This window comes from Arabidopsis thaliana, chromosome 4 (assembly GCF_000001735.4).
Source record: "Arabidopsis thaliana chromosome 4, partial sequence".
Taxonomy (NCBI): domain Eukaryota; kingdom Viridiplantae; phylum Streptophyta; class Magnoliopsida; order Brassicales; family Brassicaceae; genus Arabidopsis; species Arabidopsis thaliana.
Window position 1 is genome coordinate 1,217,559 of NC_003075.7, and position 19,336 is coordinate 1,236,894.

Here is a 19,336-nt window from a genome sequence, read left to right on the forward strand (position 1 = left end):
GGTCTTGCTTTTAATTTTCTGGATTAATAATTGCTAAAAGTACTTTTATAATTGGAACAAAACCACAACGTCACATTTTTCAAATTCGTTTAATGATATGGTATGTTTGTATTTCCCAATAAGAAGGAAAGAAACAAAGAACTTCCCTTTGGACTAGACTAGTTCAATAAGAAATACTAACGATTACCAAACACTAATCACAACAAATAATCGACATCAAATCCCATTCCCATGTCATCATCATTTTCTGACTCATCTTCATCCGATACATCGTCAGTGTCGTCATCCGAGTCATCTTCTTCGTCCACTTCATCGTCCTCAGCTTCCATCATCTCTATCAGCCTCAGCTCTTCTTCATCGCACACACCATAACGCTTTCCTGAACTGAAATTTTTTGCAGACACAAACCCCATCGTTAAATTCAATGACTTTAATAGCTTCAAACAAATGTTAATTTTAAAAAGTCTATATAGTAAGGGATAACCAAGAAGACCTTGTTGATGGAAAATCCGCCACAAATGTGACATCTGATCTTTCTTCTTTCAGCCTCTCCAGAGGAAAGCTACAATTTTATGGAATATATAACCAAGTGAGCCGTTAGCTCGATTACAATGCTAAGTATCTAAATAAGAAAATGAAGGATCAATCGGTTACTTTGGTTTGTTACATCTCTTGCCCCTGTCTGAAGAAGCTAATCCACTGTTACTTGAAACATCCTATTAGAGTAAACCAAGAAGAAGACGATTAAGTGTAATCCAAGCTATATCTTTCATTTACAGAGTTTGTCATAATTCCGTTAGAACTTACAATTTGCCGAATGGATTTGAAGTTCCCTGTGAGTAGTGAGTTACAGAATTCCAATACTTCTTTCTGAAATATCGAGGTCAGTGAGTGTCAGACCAAGACTCTGATGAAACAACTAAAAAACTTGTTTATGCTTTTAGTCTCTTACCTCCTGTAGTTTTGGGCAGCTGCGCAATATTAGAGTCTTGAGTAGATTTTCTTTGCAGCTAAGTCCCAACTCCCTACCAACAATATTTCCTTGCTATGTGAGTGAGATTTTGCTTTATAAAATGACTTCTAGCGGAAATTTTACTTTTAACATTTTGGTGTCTTTACCTCAAAAAACGACCCTTGATTGTAGGTGATCGGGACAAATTCAGGTACTTCAGTTTACGACAACTCTGCAAATAACATCCAGTTATGTTTTTGCCATTGTAAAAGCATAGATTAGATGAAGAGAGAAGAATTACCAGAAAGATAAAAAAAGGAGTCATACCTCAGCAAGATTTCGGGCCCAGTCATCGGTTAGTCCAAAACGTATGAGCGTCAGGGACGTTAAGTTGGGGCAATTGGTCACAAACTCTACTAAGGATGATCCTGCTTTACTCTCTAACGTACCTGTCACACAATAGGTGAGCTTGAGGATACTTGGAAGTAACAAAAAGGAAAGCTTCACAGTGGAAAAGCTTTACGTGGATAACCGTAGGTCTCTAAGAACAGGTGCTCTATTAAGCGGCATTTTTTTGTCAATGAATTAAATAGCTCCTCGGTTAAGTTATACCTGTCACATGAAACACGAAATAACGTAAAACAGGAGACAATGTTGCTTAACGAATTAGCAGAACTGAAAGTCGACAGACATTGAAGTAGTAACAACCCGAAAGCATAGAAGATGACAATATGAAACCTCTGGACAAAGGGAGAAAAAAAGGAGAAATTCTTGAAATTCATAACAGACAAGCAGGCACTCAAAGACAACTTACAATCCCACAATCCTCAGATCAGTGATATTTGGACAAACTGACAACGCATCGCATAAGGACCTGTATTTTATAGGTCTGAGATTGTAAAGCCGTAGGCTTCTCAAGCGACTCCTAGTTCAATGAAGAAACAAAATACCAAGTTAGAAGATTAAGTGCACATGAAATAGACAACAATTTCTCAGAGAAGCCTTAATAGTGATAGAGATTTTGAATCACTTTCAAATGGATAATCAAAGGGAATAGACAATATTTCAGGATATAAATAATAGGTTTTTTCTTTTAATTGGTCTCATGCTTGATTCTTGGTTTCAAATTTTATTTTCCACCTAAGGCATCAGCCATAAACAATGAGTTTTAGAAATAAGAGAGCCTGATAAAATTGTAAGGCATGTTTTTCCTGATCTAGATCTTTCCTATCTATAAAAACTATAACCTTAATTCCACATGTTCGTTTATCAACCTTATCTCCTTTAGCTAAGTTTAGACAGGACAAGACAAGTAAACAGGTAACGAATCCAATACCCAAGAAAACCATGATTATATGCTAGTGGGGAAAGACAAGATCCGCTAAGCAAAGGTGCAGCAGAATCAGATCCAGCTGTACGAACAACACGACCAAGTTTCAGGGATCTGCATGCATAAACGAAACCCTGATTATATAATTCAAGTTCAAATATAGAAAGCAAAAAAAAGCTAAGAGATATATGCAGATTGTTCTTCAATCTCATTGAACTCAGTAGGTTTTATACCAGCAATTAGAAATATAAAATCACATTGGTTGGTTGTTTGAAGACACAAAAATTCACCTGAGTTCTTTACCAGCCCGATTGATCATAGTAGACACAACTCCTTTATCAGCATATCTAGCAGACGTTGTCAGGTCGATGTGGGAGTAACATAAACGGTCCATTGCACATTTATTGAACATGGTGCAGCACACAGCTGCTTGCATCATAGACTTTGTATCAAGCATCGAAAAGACCTGAATAATCAAATTAAACAGAGTAACATGAGAAACCACTAAAGATGACATATCCTAAAATTCCAACTCTTCCTAAAATTGAACACAAATCACAATGGATTCAACAACGCAAATGTGTCAAGTTTTCACGAACAAAGCATAATTTGAGAATCATCAACATCATCGCCTCTAGATTCAATAAAGTTTCGAGAAATTTTCCGATTTGGTTGTTACCTTAATGGTAAGTTCTGGAGGGAGGGACCAGGAATTGGAATTGTGAACAGAAGCTCGCTTACGGAAGCAACGCCTAGTGGAATCGAGAAGAAGCGACGCGAGTTCGAGAGTACGATCGACGAGACGATCCTGAACGGATTCATCAGCGGAAGCGGAGGCGAGAGCTCTATCAAGGACTCGATCGAAGGAATTGCTAATGGAGATCGGAGAGGAATCTGGAAACGAAAGGAACGATGAGATAATCAAATCGGTGTGGCTATGATTCGAGCCTGGAACAGTACGGACCGAGTTATGGCTTTGGGTGGGAGGATCCATGGAACCAACCCAACGTTGAATACGTCTTCTCAAGCGTTTTCTCGAGTGTTGTTTATAAATGGCTCCGCCTCCAAGGTCCAAACTTCCGGGTTCGTTTTTTATTTTTTTCATTTCTTTTCAAATTATGTGGATTTTCTGTAGGGATATTTATGTACTAAAAACAACATTATAGTTTTTCAATTTGGCATGTTTAAGTTAACAAATTAATTCTTCCAATGTGTGTTGATTACGTATAATTGGTCAATGGTTAGATTGAATCAAAGATGAAATGGAATCATCATTCACCAGTAGTCTCCACAAGAACATGAACCATCCTTAAAATGGTGAAACCTGTTATTATCCCTCAAGATAATCAGTCTCCCTGTGATTCTGGCCATATACTTGATGGCGTTGTGACAATCCTCACATACACGCAGATTCTTTATCACACGGATCGGTCTCCCTGAAGACACACGCATTATCCCATAAGCTACAGCCAGTCTCTCGCTATGGTACCGAACCATACGCTCCTTCTCTTCTTCCTCCACATCATGAAGAACCACACTCGTCTTTGAAACATACCCTGCTTTCTTCATTCTCAAATCCAGCTCCTCCAAAAATGCAAAGATCTCGTCTTTCTCAGGATGAAACTCATCCCCAACCGAGAAAGTATGAGTCTTGTTCTGAATTTCAATCCAACTGTACCCTGGAACTTTCTTCACCCCTTTATCCCGCATTCTCACTCGTAGTTTACCAACATCTCCCCATCGACCCGAAGAAGCGTATAGATTAGAGAGAAGAACATACATACCGGAATTTTCAGGCTCCATTGCAAATATCTTATCTGCAGCTGTTTCGGCTAGCTCTGTGTTTCCATGAACTCTGCTTGCACCAAGTAAAGTTCCCCAAATTGCAGCGTCTGGCTCAAAGGGCATGTTCTTCATTAGATTGTGAGCATCTTCTAGAAGCCCAGCTCGACCAAGAAGATCAACCATGCAAGCATAGTGCTGTGAGTTAGGCATTACGCCATAGTCTTGAGTCATCGTATAGAAATATTGCCTGCCTTTGTCAACAAGTCCTGTGTGACTGCATGCAGATAATACCGCAACCATGGTAGCATCATCTGGCTTCAGTCCTTCTCTCTTCATCGACTCGAAGAACCTTAAAGCCACTTCTCCGAACCCGTGCCTTGAGTAACCTGCAATCATTGTGTTCCAAGAGACAATGTCCTTCCCAGCCATCTCCTTAAACAAGTCATTAGCTTCTTCTATGCTTCCACATTTGCAATACATCAACAAAAGCGCATTCCCAACAAAGCACCCAGTCTCATACCCACCTTTAACTAATCGTCCATGCAATTGCTTCCCGAGCTCGAGAGCAACAACGTCTGCACATGTGCTTAGAGCAGATGAAAACGAAGACCGATTCAATCTACCTCCCTCCCTCTCCATTTGTACAAACAAACGAAGAGCTTCAAAGCTGTGTCCGCTTTGCGAATACCCTGCAATCATAGCTGCCCAAGAGACCGGATCTCTCTTTGGCATTTTATCAAAAAGGTTCTTAGCTTCAGAAATTTTCCCACACTGAGCATATCCAGTTATCATCGTGTTCCATGTACTAACATTTCTACAAGGCATAACATCAAACAATTCCTTTGCCATCTCCATTCTCTCGCCCTGCACATATCCTGCAAGCATGGCATTCCATGACACTTCGTTTCTCTCTGGCATTTTGTCGAATAATTCTCTCGCTTCTTCCACCATCCGGTTTTGTATATATCCTGACACCATTGCTGTCCATGTAAAGACATCTTGAACAGGAGACTCATCAAATAGCTGCCGCGCCTCATCGATTTTCCCGCTCTGTGCATAACCAGTGATGATCGTATTCCATGAGACCACATCCCTCACATTCATACTATCAAAAAACTGCCTTGCCTCAACAATCTTTTTCTTCTTAACAAACCCACCAAGCAAGCAGTTCCACGAAACCAACGCCCAATTCTCTCTTGACTTAAACAACATACAAGCCTCCTCCATCTTACTATTCTGAACATAAGCAGAGAGCAATGCATTCCACGATACATCGTTCTTCTCAGGCATTCGATCAAAAACACTCCTTGCATCATCAACACAACCATTCTGAGCGTAACCCGACAACATGGTATTCCACGAACAAACATCTCTCTCAGGCATTATCTCAAACAATTCCCTCGCTTTCCCAAGATTCCTGTTCCGTACATACCCTTTAATCATCACATTCCAGGAAACTAAATCTCGTTCAGGCATTTCATCGAACAACTTCCGGGCGAGTTCAAACTCACCGTTTCTCAAATAACCAGAAATCATACCGTTATAAGAAACGGAACTCCACCTAGGCATGCGTTTGAAGACACGAAGCGCTTCGTTGCATCTTCCAGTACGCATGTAGCTGCTTATAGCAACGTTCCACTCTTTTATATCCGAGTCTCCACATTTAAGGAGAGGTTTGGTCTGCGATTTCTGGATTTGGGTTTGTGTAGCTCTCTTCAACGAGTGAAAATTAGCTGCACCGTGTGCGTTGTTGCATCTTCGTTTAAGTCCATTCAAGGATGTGTAATGTAGCTGCTGAGCTCGCCGCGAAAGAGCACGAAACTTGTTTATTTCCATTACTGAAATGAAAACATTGTCAAAGGATCGTCTCCGTGGATTTCACAGAAAGTTTTATCACAAACAAACAATGCATAATCTGAGATTTTCTCAAGGTCGTATCAATTTCTCAATGATCATTCAGTCAATATCTCGACTGTAAGGCATAATAAAGATGAAGGATCTAATTGTAATTACTTAAGAGTTAAAACCTACTGTAAACACTATATATATGTTGTACTTAGAGTTAAATATCTAATTGTAATTACTTAGAGTTAAATATCTCGACGTCTTTAAAATTATTCATTGTAATTTTAATAAACAATAAATATAATTAAAAAATATTTGTCACGGTCGCTCATTTGACAGTGACGATAAAGAATTAAAGATGGTTCCAAGATTCTCCCGACACAAGAGGTTTTACAGGTAAGGAGAATCGGTTGTTTTTGCGTCTTAGAAACGGGAAGCCAATGATTATAACTTGTAGGGTTGGAATGGTTACGGCGGTTGAGGCGAACAAAACCATCGAAGGATCAGACCACATTTTATTTACCATTCATTAATTATAATTTGCAGTAGTCTAAACTAAAAAAATAGAAAAAAACCGCAGCGTACCATTTGCGAACCGTTATTACATACAAATAAACTTGGTCTGCAGCGGTTTATTGTCCACCCAAAAATAAAATGGACTAAACGACTGACAAATTAGACCGTTTTGTCCGCTACATCTATTCTAAACCATAGTAACTATAGTTCTTTCCATGTAGAAGGAAGGAGGAAAAGATAGTTTCTCCAAGTAGGAAATAAATCAATGCCTACTTATATTTTCTTCAGGAAAATGAAATAGATTAGAAAGAAGAGACCATTATCACAACTTCAGGAGTCAGTCACAACGTCAGTCCTCGTCTTCTTCTTCCTCAGTTCCACTTTCGTCGGAAGATTCTCCAGAGCTGAATTTCACAAACAACAACAAATCATTTAAAACTTCAATTCCTAATAATTAATTTTAAAAGCCTAATAACAAATTGATCAACCTTGATGATGATGATGAATCTGACGAAGAAGATGAATCTGACGACGACGATGGTGATGGTGATCTAACATCTGATTCTGATGGTGATGGTGATCTAAACTCTGCCACAAAAGTGAGACCTGGTCTTTCTTTATTCAGCTCTTCCAGAGGAAACCTACAACACACAATTTAAGTGGTCATATAAACCGTTACGTTATTTAACCGAGTTATTATATGATTACTAGTATTTGTCAAATGGTAACAATATAAAAAGAAAAGTCAGTTACTTTGGTTTGCTACATCTCTTGCCGCTTGGATGCTAACAGAAGAGAAAATAAGCCATAAAAGGAAGCGAGGAGGAAAAATCAGCATTCATGAAAAATTGTATCTTCTTCTTTGAATCTCTTGTTGTCGCTAGGTTTCTCTCATCGAGAGCTAGCGTATTGATCATTTGGTGTTTTATGAACATCGGATTGATTCTATGGGTTACGGATTAAACAATCCGAGTTGTTTTGAAGTGAATCGGGAACGTTACTGTAACAATCCAATAGCATAACTTTACTAGAGAAGATTAGAAGGAGCGAGACGAACAATTCAAGACGAACGGAGAGAATTGAAACAGTATCGACTTTTTGGAGACCTCTATGGGTACCAGAGACAATTATGGGGGCCTTTGAATTTATACAGAGTCCAAGTCGTTGTCATGCTCCTCCTCCGCGCTGTTATAATTAGAAGTCCACGAAGAGGTGCCATCTGAATATACCTCCCCTGAGCTGAGATATTACAAAGACATTTGTTTAAACTCGGATTAGTTTAGCCGTTTACGTACTAAAGCCTAATAAACACAACTAGTTATTGATGAACCTTGATGATGACAATGATGACTGTGATTCAAAGATTGCCACAAATGTGACATTTGATCTTTGCTTTTTCAGCTCCTCGATAGGAAATCTACAGCAAACAACAGTGTCACATATAAATATGAACATATCATTGACAAACAAAAACTTCAACAAATCAGTCAGTTAGTTACCTTGGTTCAAAAGTTCTATTGCCTCCATCACATACTAAACCGTCGACGTTTGATACGTCCTAAAGAGGCATTTATAAGATTAAAAAACGTCACTTGCATCATACGCTAATTTCCAGGAAAAAAACTAGCATATAATTTCCTTTAGGAACTTACAATGAGCCGAATGTATTTGAAGTCTCCGGCGAGTAATGAGTTCAAGAACAGTAAAACTTCGCTCTGAATCCCAAGGTGCGGTCAAAACTCACGACTGTGACTTTAAGAATGAAGAACAAAACTTAAAACTTGTTGTGTTTTATATCATTTACCTCCTTTAGGATATAGCAGTCACGCAATATCAGAGTCTCCAATGGACTATCTTTGCCGCAAAGTTCCAAACCCCTACCAACAAAACCTTAGGCCATAAATAGTTTGCTACCAAAGACTTACAGATATCACCATTAACATTTACTCAAACGACACTAACCTGAAAAAGCAACCACTAATTTCAGGCGAACTCGACAGATTAATGTGCTTCAGTCGACGAAAACCCTGCAAAACATCACAATTTTATTTCGGTTTTGTAAAATGTATTAGATGATACCAAATGAAAAGAAAAGAAATAACAACAAAACTAGAGGAGCCATACCTTAATTAATTTTTGTAATATTGCGTCATTTAGCAGAAAACCTAGGAGCGATATCGAACTTAAGTTGGGGCAATTGGCCGCAAACTCTAACAAGCTTGAATCTGTTATAAGGCCTATACTACCAGTCAAAAAGTAGGTAACCTTGAGCAAACACTCAGATGAAAAATACAAAGAGGAAATCTTCATAGCAGAAATATTTACCTGCTGCACCATATATCTCTATGAACAGGTGCTCTATCAAGCGACAATTTCTCGTGAGTAAACCTAACTGCTCAAGTGGATTATCCCTGCTTCCTGAAATACTAAATAATGCAAAAAAAAGTAATTACCATAAGGAATCAGCAGAATTTAAAGTGAACAGGCATTCAAGTTACAAAAACAGTTAAAAGCATAGACGGAGGCGCCTCCAGGCAAAGTAAAGTAAAGCAATAATGAATTGGAGAATTCCTGAATGATCCAAAACAGCTTACAGTCCAACAATCTTCAAATCAGTGAGATTTAAACAAGCTGACAACACAGGAGATAAGGACCCGCAATCTATCATTCTGAGATGGTAAAGGTGTAGGCTTCTCAAATGACCCCTAGTTGAATGGAAAAAGATAGTATCACTCAGAAGATGAAATACAGATGTTAATTTGAACACCAACTATTCAAGTAACAAAACTGGTAAACCCAGTTTCTCTATCTAGTTGTTTCAGAGAGCACAAATCGCATTAATGTAACAGGTTTGGTACATAAATTTTCACACGTATATATTTGATAATCAAGCAAATACCCAGTAAAACCATGGTTAAAAGTTAGTGGAGTAAGACAGGATCTTGTCAGCAAAGATGTAGTAGGTTCAGCTGAGGAAGAAATAGAACCAAGTTTGAGGGATCTGCAAGCATAAAACGAAACCTGAGAGATGATTACATAGATACCTAGACCAAGGTCCACCAAAATAAGATAACCCGGAAAGAGAAAATCTTACCTGAGTTCTTTTCCAGCCCGATGGATCATTACGCACACAACTCCATTATCAACATCTTCGGCAGCCGTTGTCAGGTCGATGTGGGAGTAACATACACGATCCATGGCACACTTGTTGAACATTGTGCAACACGCAGAAGCTTGCATGAGAGACTTCGTATCAAGCATTGAAAAGACCTGAATATGCATTAGAAACATATTATGTGAGACATCACTCAAGAAAACGCATGCCATGAACAAAATATCATTTGAGCATTCGTAATTTATAACATCCAATATGAGATCAGGCGGGAAAACACAGTCCTAAAACATTGTCTACAGATTCAACAAAGCGGGTAGAGAAACATGGCAAAAATTCCAGGAGTAGATATACATGATATGAGAATGCTGGAATTGTTACCTTAATAGTTAGTTCAGGGAGGAGAGGCCAGGATGTGGAATTTTGGAGGGTGGCACGTTTCCTTATGCAACGTTTGGTGGACTTGTATAGAAGCGATGCGAGTTGGAGAGTACGATCCAAGAAACGATCCTGATCAAATTCATCACGGGAAGTTCCAGCTATTGAGGGGATGACATTATCAAGCACTCGATCAAAAGAGCATCCAATGGAGAGCGGTAAGGAGAACAAAGGCAAGTCCGACAACGAAAGGAAAGAAGAGATAGTCAAATCGATGTTGCTTTGGTTGAAATCTGGAGCAATAGGGAGGGAGCAAGGGTTTTCTATGGAGGAGGTACCCAAAGGCACAAGACAAGGTCGCTTGGGATTGGGAGCGTCCATGACACGAATGTCAAAAAGGAGTTTCTTTGAAAGGAGAGAATGCAAGAAAAAACAAATTTATCCAAAGGCTCAAAATTATGTCCGAGCTTTCATGTAGAACATGTCTCGCTTTCACTATAAATCTGCAACAAATTATTCATCCCGGAAGCTAAATCTACAAACACCAGAATGATAAAAAAAACATTTCAGTGTCACCATTCGCACCGGAAGACTAGTGTTTGCACAAAAGGATAAAAATTGAGAAGTGATTGATATCGGCAGACAGGCAAAAGATATCTACTGAATAGAAAGAAAAAAAACTTAACTATTATCTCAGAGTCAGTCAGGTATTGGTCACAAACTTTGCAAAGCCTGGATCTGATAAATGGTTGTTCTTTAACTGTCATATATAAGGGATGCATTCAAAATAAGGATACTTACAAGTTACAAGTCTCAACTACACGAAACTCTAGCTAAACCAAGTGCATTCCTAGCTACAAATCCTAGAACGCACAAGCTCGCTATAAACCTTGTATCCAACAAACTTTGTCTATTCCATGTGGGAGTAGCATAAACAGTCTATGACATAAACACTCGAAAATATGTGATATCATCAAGATAGAGTTCAGAATTTTCGTCCAAAATAAGAAACAAGGCTCTTAAACATAGTCACTATAGATTGAAAAAACGCACAGAAAACGGTAGAGAAATGGTGCCAAATTCCACAAACAATGCCTTTGGTTCGTTTTTTGTTTTGGAAAATCTCTATTTTACGCTTCGATCATGCTTTACCAAATCCAATTGTGAGAGTGTATAAGTAGCTTACATTCATAATGAGATCAGCCGAAATGGAAATTTTGAACGGTAACGCGATTCCACAGCACCGTTGCCAAAATCGAGAAGACGTGAGCCGAATTAGTGGATACGATCAACCAATAAGACGATCCTGAGTTGAATTATCTCCGTCGCGTGAAGGAACACTCAGATAATCAGGGCGATGTAATAAACGTTAATTACAAGAACAATCGGAACCTCACTATGGTTTTGGATCGGAGACTGGGAAACGAAACTGTCAGTCCTCTTTCGTGGCCATCGTTCGATCAAGTGTGCTTCTGCGAAAGAGGCAGAGACGATCGGCGAATATAAGATCCGAATCCTTTAAACCCGACCGTTTGAAATTGAACCGTTGGGCTACGATAATGATTTTAACTTTCCTTTTTCTACTCAACCGGCCCATTAAAGCCCAACATATGCCTTCCAAAATTACGTTATAGTTTAGGCCCATAAAAGATCCATTAAACCAAATGGAACAACAAATTATCAAAACAAAATCCATTAAAAATTAACATGAAACATAGTCATAATCATCACCACATGCACATAGTTTTTGGTTTTTTTAGTTTACAGATCTTACAAATCATAACTTTGTTTGCCAGTAAACTTAACTTCAATGGGACTAACATTTTTCCCAATAGATCTCATGTTGAGACCAACACCTTCTCTTCCTGGATTCGCCTTCTCTGGATAAACACCATCTTTAGGATGAAGATATTGAACCTCACCGTTAGGAAACACTCTGTAAAACTGGTAAGTGATCTTGTACTTGGATCTAAGCCTTGTCCCCAAAGCTAAACACTGCTCTTTCCTCGCTAGCTTCAGAAGATTCGGACCTTCTCTCATGATCGCTGCTCCTCCTGTCGGCATCTCAAAGATCTGTTCTTTCGGTGAGTTCCACGTGATAACGTAGAACTCTTCCACTTGCGCTTTACGTAGAAGACCACCGGTGCTTCCAGCGAAGATCGGAGACGGTGTGTTTGGGTCTAGCTGCGGTGGCGTGAATCCCACGGGAGCTTCTTTCGTGGCGGGGGCTGCAGCAGCGGCGGCGGAGGAATCTGTTTTCTCGGCGCGGATTGCGGTTTTGGTGAAGGAGAGGGATTTGGGACGGTGGGTTGTTGAGAAAAAGTGGAGTTTCTTGACGCCGGAGGTTGCGGCGGTTGTTATGGCGGAGTTGAAGATCCCGGCGGCTTGAGTTGCCATTGTTTTTTTTTTCTCTGTTCTCTAATGAGCAAATTGCTTATTGGTATGTTTTGATGAGAAGAGAAAAGAGATAATATTGCGAAATGAGAAGCTAGAGTTTGTTGGATTAAGTGGATAAGGTAACCAATAGGATTCAACCATTAGATTTTTCTCTTACCCATCTTATTCTGATATTATCTGACGTCGTTTTGCCTCCTTTGTTCTGATTCTTTCTTTTCTTTTTTTCTTTTTCTTTTTCAATATCAATTCAAATTAAGGCCTGATAATCTAGAACATCATTGACCATTAGAGGACCAAATCATTTGGATTGATCATCTATATGTGTTGGGCTTTGAGCTTAGAAGATTGAAACTTGGGCCTGAATCAAAATTAGCTTTTTCTAGAATCTTACTACATAGGCCTTGTTCAATTGGGTACCGCTCATAGATGGTTTCCCAGAATTCTAGCTAATCGTCCGAGGTTACTACTTATCATCCCAAATCTACTGTATGACCTGGATTATTTACTTATTCTAGTTATGTTTTTTCGGTTTTACACGCTCATCCCCTTAGACAACCTTATTGACTTTAGAAGAAATTAATGGTGATGAACGATTAAGATTGAGTTGTTTGAATGTTGGGTTGGCTGATTTTATAGCCATAAACTAATTGCATTTTCAGCTTTTCCTCAACACTTTTTGTTTCTTAAATTTCCACCATAAACTTTGATAATTCTTTAAATTACAACATGTACTTTCGGATTCATCCTTAAACATACATTTCCAATTGAACCGGTCATTAAACCGGAATTAACCACAAATTCGCGTTTACTGTACCGCGATTGCGATTTACCCGATTAATCACTTATATCCGTTAAGAAAAGGGTTGGCTGATTTTATAGCCATAAACTAATTGCATTCTCTGCTTTTCCCCCCACACTTTTTGCTCCTGAAATTTCCACCATAAACTTCGATAATTCTTAAAATTGCAACATGTACTTTCAGATTCATCCTTAAAAATATGTTTCCAATTGAACCGGTCATTAAACCGAGATTAACCACAAATCCGCGTTTACTGTACCGCGATTGTGATTTACCCAACTAATCCCACACCCGTTAAGAAACGACGTCGTTTTGTCTTTGTTTTATAATGTGAATCTATCTATATATGTTATGTGTTGTGTTAATTGGTAAGGAAAATGACAAATCGAACTAGATAAAACTCCTAATCATAAGGATAGATAAGACTCCAAATCAATCAGTCAACCTAAATAATATCATCTTAAAGAGAATCATTTTCCGAAAATACATCATCCAAGATAGACAAAAAAGGTTGAAGATTGTTCCAATGACAATCTAAATCAATAAAGAACTAGAACTACTCTCATTGATCACATAGATTGCTTTTTTGTGTGAGTGGGATTAGTCGGGTAAATCACAATAGCGGTATAATAAACGCGGATTTGTGGTTAATCTCGATTTAATGACCGGTTCAATTGGAATCATATTTTTAAGGATGAATCTGAAAGTACATGTTGCAATTTTAAGAATTATCAAAGTTTATGGTAGAAATTTCAGGAATAAAAAGTGTGGGGGAGAAAGCTGAGAATGCAATTAGTTTATGGCTATAAAATCAGTCAACCCTTTTCTTAACGGATATAGGTGATTAATCGGGTAAATCGCAATCGCGGTACAGTAAACGCGAATTTGTGGTTAATTCCGGTTTAATGACCGATTCAATTGGAAATGTATGTTTAAGGATGAATCCAAAAGTACATGTTGTAATTTAAAGAATTATCAAAGTTTATGGTGGAAATTTAAGAGGCAAAAAGTGTGGGGGGAAAAGCTGAGAATGCATTTAGTTTATGGCTATAAAATCAGCCTACCCTTGAATGTTTGAAGTCCTAAAACGGTATTGGCGGGAACTTATGGTTTTTCAAAAAAAAAAAGTTCTAGCAGTAACTATCTTCTCTTATGTGTCCCTTAGAAAGCGTTTTGAAGGCATTAGAAGTCTTGACCAAAACTTAGTGACTTTTGGATCCAACACCTAAAGGTGGATGTATTGAGTTAGAATAGGTTAATGTGGTGATTATTCTTCAAACACGATTCTAAGCAATGCTCAAAACAATCAACGTGGTCCCGAAACTCATATTTTGGTTTACGTTTAAAGACAACTACAAGACGTGCTTCATTTCTACAAGACAATAACACTTGGATCGTCAACTTAATACTCAAGGCTACGAATATGTAAAATGGTATAAGAGTGTCAATCCAGAGAACTCTTCGAGGCATGCATTTTACTACTGTCCAAGGCATGCATTTTACTACTGTCCAAGGCAGTCGTGGTAACAAAGGGCGACGAGGAAGAGGTGGACCGTGGACGAGGCAAAAAAAAGCTTTAAATCTACACATACTCCTCTTCCCTTCTCTTGTTGATTGCTTACTTCAATGTAATCACCTACTATCATGTACTTTTATAAAAAACTACTCTATGATATCTAGGACATAGGCTTGTACTATTTGCTACCTTTAGATTAATGCACCAAACTGTTTCAAAAAACAAAAAAAATTGGGGTATGCATGAGTGCATGATATTTCAATGGTGTGACCGCAAATTTGTTGTAACACTCCGGTTTCAGGAATATGGTGATGCATACAAAGAGGTTTAAAAGAATTGATTTGGTCACTTATGCCACCAAAATGCACTTACCTTGTTGGTCAAACATCCTAAGAAAACTTTACAATTAAGAGTGATTGGGTTGTGGAGTAATTTCAGAATGAGTGACCTTCTAGGAAGTAATTGTCGGAACTGTGCGAATGAGGACAAAACATGGAGAAAGAATATCTGGTAATTTATAAGGTCGGTAAACAAGTATTTAAAGCCTTCCAGACATAGTGGACCGACCATTGGCAGGGATGGATCCATGGGTCCGTGAAAGGATGTGAAGCCCGCTGATAGAGATGGCCGGGGCGTTACATTTGTGATGTTTGATGATTCTTTACATGTGGAACCATGTGTAAAGTTCTTAGAAAGCAGCTATGAAATGGGTTAAAGAAATTGGAATAAAGAGATCAATGGTAACAAACAAGTAGGAACAAGACCAGTCTTGAACACATACAAAATAAACATTTGTGATCCCAAATTTTTAGGGCCGAGGTATAAATATATTGCACTTAATCTAATTATGATATTAAAATTTTATATATTATTGTGTTATTTTCTACAATATATCTCTAGGTTCTTATAATTTTGTTTATTCTTATTCTTTAGTTTTATAATTTAAAGAAGATCAATGTTCCCAACTATTTAAGTTAACAAAAAGCACTTTTTATGCAATCGGGTTTTGGGTTTAATGTATCTCTTTTTCTTTTTTTTTTGTTAAATGGTTTTATGTATCTCATTCTAATAGGTCCCCAACTTCTTTTTCCTTGGAGTGTGTTGATGACACATCGATCAATTTCTCGAAATAAAGTTTCAGCCGAGATACTTATGTTGTTGTGAACACTGTTATTCCTTTCTTTTCATAGTGAATAGATAGTGGTCAAGGCCGGTCCTGAGAATATTTGGACCACATACGACATAAAAATAGGAACCTTTCAATTTATAATTTTAATACAATATTTTATAACACTAATATTTTCATTGGAAAAAAAAATTCAGTGATTTTTGTTTTTGAAGTTCACAAAAACATTGAACTATATATTTTAATTTGATAGAGTTTATTTAAATTATTATTTTTTACTTTTTCTATTTATATTTGTTTTTGTACTTACTAACAAAAAAAAAACGGGAAAAATGTCGTTTAATACGCGAACTTTCAAAAATGGCCATTTAATACGTGAACTTCTTAGATGGCCATTTAATACGTGTAAAAATCGTTGACCGGCCATTTCACTCAAACTTAATCGTTGACAAGACAAAAATCCACACGACGTTATCTGACGTTAACAGATCGATAACGGCCGTTAACTAGTTTCCGTTAATTTCTAATACGACGTCGTTTAACTATAATCGAAACAAGGAAAATGTCATTTAATACTCCAACTTTCAAATTATAGTCATTTTATACATAAACTTCACATGTGGCCATTTTATACATGAACTAAATGTTGACCAGCAATTTGAAATAAGAGAATGCGTTGACCAGATAAAAAAGACATTACCGCTATATAAGCCTAGACATTCAAATTTTGGTATAGGCTTGTTCGTGTTTATTCGGCCAAAATTGTTCAATTTAAATAAAAATTAGTTTAATCTTAATAAATTTTAGCTATACTTTGCAAAATTTTGTATAATTTTAATGAATATATCTAAATATTTTTTGATATCTAGTTTATTTACGATATTCTTGTTATTTTTTATAAAACTATAGCTAAACTACGTTTAGTAACATTTAGCTATAATTTTAAAATAAAAAAAGAAAATAAAATGACTTAGATATCCAGAAAATATGAAACATTTTTTTTCTTTCGAAAACCGTTCCGAAACCGATCAAAATCCGACACCTATCCAAACCGAAACCAAACGGAATAGTAAAAATCCAAATTCAAATAAATCCAAACCGAATCCGAACCAAAATCCGAATGTTTAGGCTTATATAGCGGTAATGTCTTTTTAGCATGGTCAATGCATTATCATATTTCAAACTGGTAGTTAACGTTTAGTTCATGTATAAAATGGTCAAATGTGAAGTTGATGTATAAAATGGCCACAATTTGAAAGTTGGAGTATTAAATGACAATTTTCCTGTTTCGATTATAGTAAAACGACGTCGTATTGGAAACTAACAGAAACTAGTTAACGGCCGTTATCGGTCTGTTAACGTCAGATAACGTCGTGTGGATTTTGGCCTGATCAACGATTAAGTTTGTGTGAAATGGCCGGTCAACAATTTTTACACTTATTAAATGGCTATATAAGAAGTTAACGTATTAAATCGCTACTTTTTGAAAGTTCGCGTATTAAACAACATTTTTCCCAAAAAAAAAAACCAACAACTAGCCTCATAAAATGAAAGTTTCTAAACCAATGTTTCATGTTGCTCCCCTAAGAGCCAGCCCTAATAATCGCGTGACATACTTACTAGCTAGTGGCTTCGTTAATAGGGTTTTAAAGTTTTTTTTTTTTGGGCAAAAGGTTTTAAAGTTTAAGGTATTACTTATAGTTATATATGGCCAAATCCAATCACATTATTGTTGTATCATAGATGCATGAGGTCGACTATAATACTTTAAAGTGGCTCATATAAATCTATATATATATGAGCATTAAATAAAATTTGGTTGGTCAGGAGAAAGAAAAAAAAAACACGTTATATGTTCAATGTGGTTCAAAACATTTTTGATCCCACATGCAGTTACTTAATAACATGAAAATCTTTTTTTTTTTGGACAAAATAACATGAAAATCAAAAACATGTTTTATTATATATAATTAGTTTCGTGAATCTGAATATAAAACATTTTCACGGTGACCCAAAGAAAAAAAATGACATTAGCATATAGCGAAAGAAAGAAAGATTAATTGATTGAGATATATAAAGTCCAAAACTATTATATAGTTTCTAATTAAATGTAAAATATTTTGTGTGTGTATATGTCTCTCCATTTACGTCTTGGCCATATTTTTGCTATTTTTGACCATTAATTCCAAATTGCTTTACATTCTTTGCGCATTACCTAACTTGTTTTAGTTTTGTCCCTTAAGGTCCCAATCCAAACCAGACATGTCAATCGCACTTTGTCGAGTAATTCGGTTAGGAAATGATTACTAATTTATTCGTTATCACATATAGTTCAGAAAAAAAAATAGAATTACTAAATTTATTGAGAACAATAGTTTAGGTTGGGAAAGAGGGCGCTTCCATGCAAACCGTGTTACTAAATTTAAATTTAACATTAATTTGATTTTATTTTATATAAAAAGTAAAAAACAAAACATAAAATAGAACTAAATAAATATATATTTTATTCTGCATTAACATCATGTATATTGAAAACAATAGTTTAGTTTTTCTTTTGTTCAGTCTTGATTTGATTACTTATGTTTTTATTTGGTTTGTGGATATATTAAACAAAATATGTTTGTTTAATTGTTTCTGGTTTTGCTTAGATTTTAAATTTTGACCTAGCAAAATGCCGAAATTGGATAATCAAAATTATATAGTTCTTTAATATAAACACGGCCTAATTCTGTCTAGCTATATATATGGTAGAGTGGCTGAAACTATATATAAACTAGTTAGTCATTACTTTGGATTCTGCTTATATTTCACCTGTTGGGAAAAATATTTTTTTATATATTTTATAATATTTTCATTTTAGATGAATATTGGATTAAACAGTGGATTTTGAACTCAAAAATAACTGGGAATGAGTAGAGATGACTCATGTCTCTTATATATTACTCAAGTCTCTTTCATCTTTCTAATGTAGCATCTTCTCCACATACCCCCTCGACATATTGATTCTTCTAGCCATTGATCTCGACATAATCCATCACTTCTCCTCGAGATAATGTTTTCTTTAAACTATCTCAACAAAATTGAGCTTTCCTTTAGATCATCAATTAGTAGGGATGATTGGACCACTTTCTGGACTGAATTAATGGGTAAGTGTGTGTTCGGGCTCAGCTACCATGTTAAATTTCATAATAATATTCTATATTTGGAAATTGAGTATAATCTTAAGTGATATATAAGATATAAGTCTCACCATTCATTGTTAATTGGTTTTTAGTTGGAAAGTCCACATTTAATATGGTATTAGAGTGTAATCCGCACATATTCAACTTAATCCACATCGGTCCGACCCAATAGTTGTTCTGTCAATCTATATTTGAACATACCGATATCAATTAGTAGAAGAGTCATCAACTTGAGGAGGCGTATTCAGGATAACAATAAGCCACATTCAAATTTAAGTTAGATCTTAAGTGATATATATAAATTATAAAAAATTTCACTTATTGCTAATTGGTTTTGAATTAGAAACTCTCGATCTAATATATTGTTTTATAAGAACTAAGAAGGCATACAGTTTTGT

General features: G+C 36.5%; 4 protein-coding genes across 13 annotated transcripts; all 4 read right to left on the reverse strand.

The window, feature by feature from the left end:
- Positions 1–30: 30 nt before the first annotated feature.
- On the reverse strand, positions 31–3,461 carry AT4G02740 (F-box/RNI-like superfamily protein). Of its 2 annotated transcripts, none has more exons than NM_116508.4 (12): positions 2,962–3,376; positions 2,573–2,748; positions 2,289–2,396; positions 1,767–1,877; positions 1,476–1,564; positions 1,280–1,401; positions 1,120–1,184; positions 953–1,025; positions 808–870; positions 655–716; positions 494–562; positions 31–384 (listed from the first exon to the last, which is right to left on the reverse strand). In NM_116508.4, exons 1-12 carry the CDS (start codon positions 3,274–3,276, stop codon positions 198–200), a joined length of 1,440 nt encoding a protein of 479 aa, NP_192183.2. In that variant the 5' UTR covers positions 3,277–3,376; the 3' UTR covers positions 31–197. The 2 variants fall into 2 exon arrangements, with proteins under 2 accessions (NP_192183.2, NP_001329758.1); NM_001340398.1 differs by having other exon boundaries at positions 32–384; positions 2,962–3,461.
- AT4G02750 (Tetratricopeptide repeat (TPR)-like superfamily protein) lies at positions 3,459–6,059 on the reverse strand. Its single transcript, NM_116509.2, has one exon. The coding sequence runs from the start codon at positions 5,901–5,903 to the stop codon at positions 3,558–3,560; it is 2,346 nt and encodes a 781-aa protein (NP_192184.1). The 5' UTR covers positions 5,904–6,059; the 3' UTR covers positions 3,459–3,557.
- A 341-nt stretch (positions 6,060–6,400) lies between these two features.
- AT4G02760 (RNI-like superfamily protein) lies at positions 6,401–11,456 on the reverse strand. 9 transcript variants are annotated; one of them, NM_001340399.1, is made up of 16 exons: positions 11,105–11,456; positions 10,605–10,678; positions 9,922–10,453; positions 9,523–9,698; positions 9,328–9,429; positions 9,023–9,133; positions 8,754–8,854; positions 8,553–8,665; positions 8,391–8,455; positions 8,233–8,305; positions 8,081–8,143; positions 7,928–7,986; positions 7,759–7,845; positions 7,182–7,667; positions 6,917–7,069; positions 6,404–6,832 (listed from the first exon to the last, which is right to left on the reverse strand). In NM_001340399.1, the coding sequence occupies exons 3-14, from the start codon at positions 10,297–10,299 to the stop codon at positions 7,574–7,576; spliced, it is 1,422 nt and encodes a 473-aa protein (NP_001319852.1). In that variant the 5' UTR covers positions 10,300–10,453; positions 10,605–10,678; positions 11,105–11,456; the 3' UTR covers positions 6,404–6,832; positions 6,917–7,069; positions 7,182–7,573. The 9 variants fall into 9 exon arrangements, with proteins under 9 accessions (NP_001078348.4, NP_001319852.1, NP_001319853.1 ...); NM_001340400.1 differs by having other exon boundaries at positions 7,182–7,213; positions 7,580–7,667; positions 9,922–10,678; positions 11,105–11,128; NM_001340403.1 differs by lacking the exon at positions 10,605–10,678.
- Positions 11,457–11,472: 16 nt separating this feature from the next.
- On the reverse strand, positions 11,473–12,606 carry PSAD-1 (photosystem I subunit D-1). Its single transcript, NM_116511.4, has one exon. It carries the CDS (start codon positions 12,313–12,315, stop codon positions 11,689–11,691), a length of 627 nt encoding a protein of 208 aa, NP_192186.1. The 5' UTR covers positions 12,316–12,606; the 3' UTR covers positions 11,473–11,688.
- Positions 12,607–19,336: the final 6,730 nt, after the last annotated feature.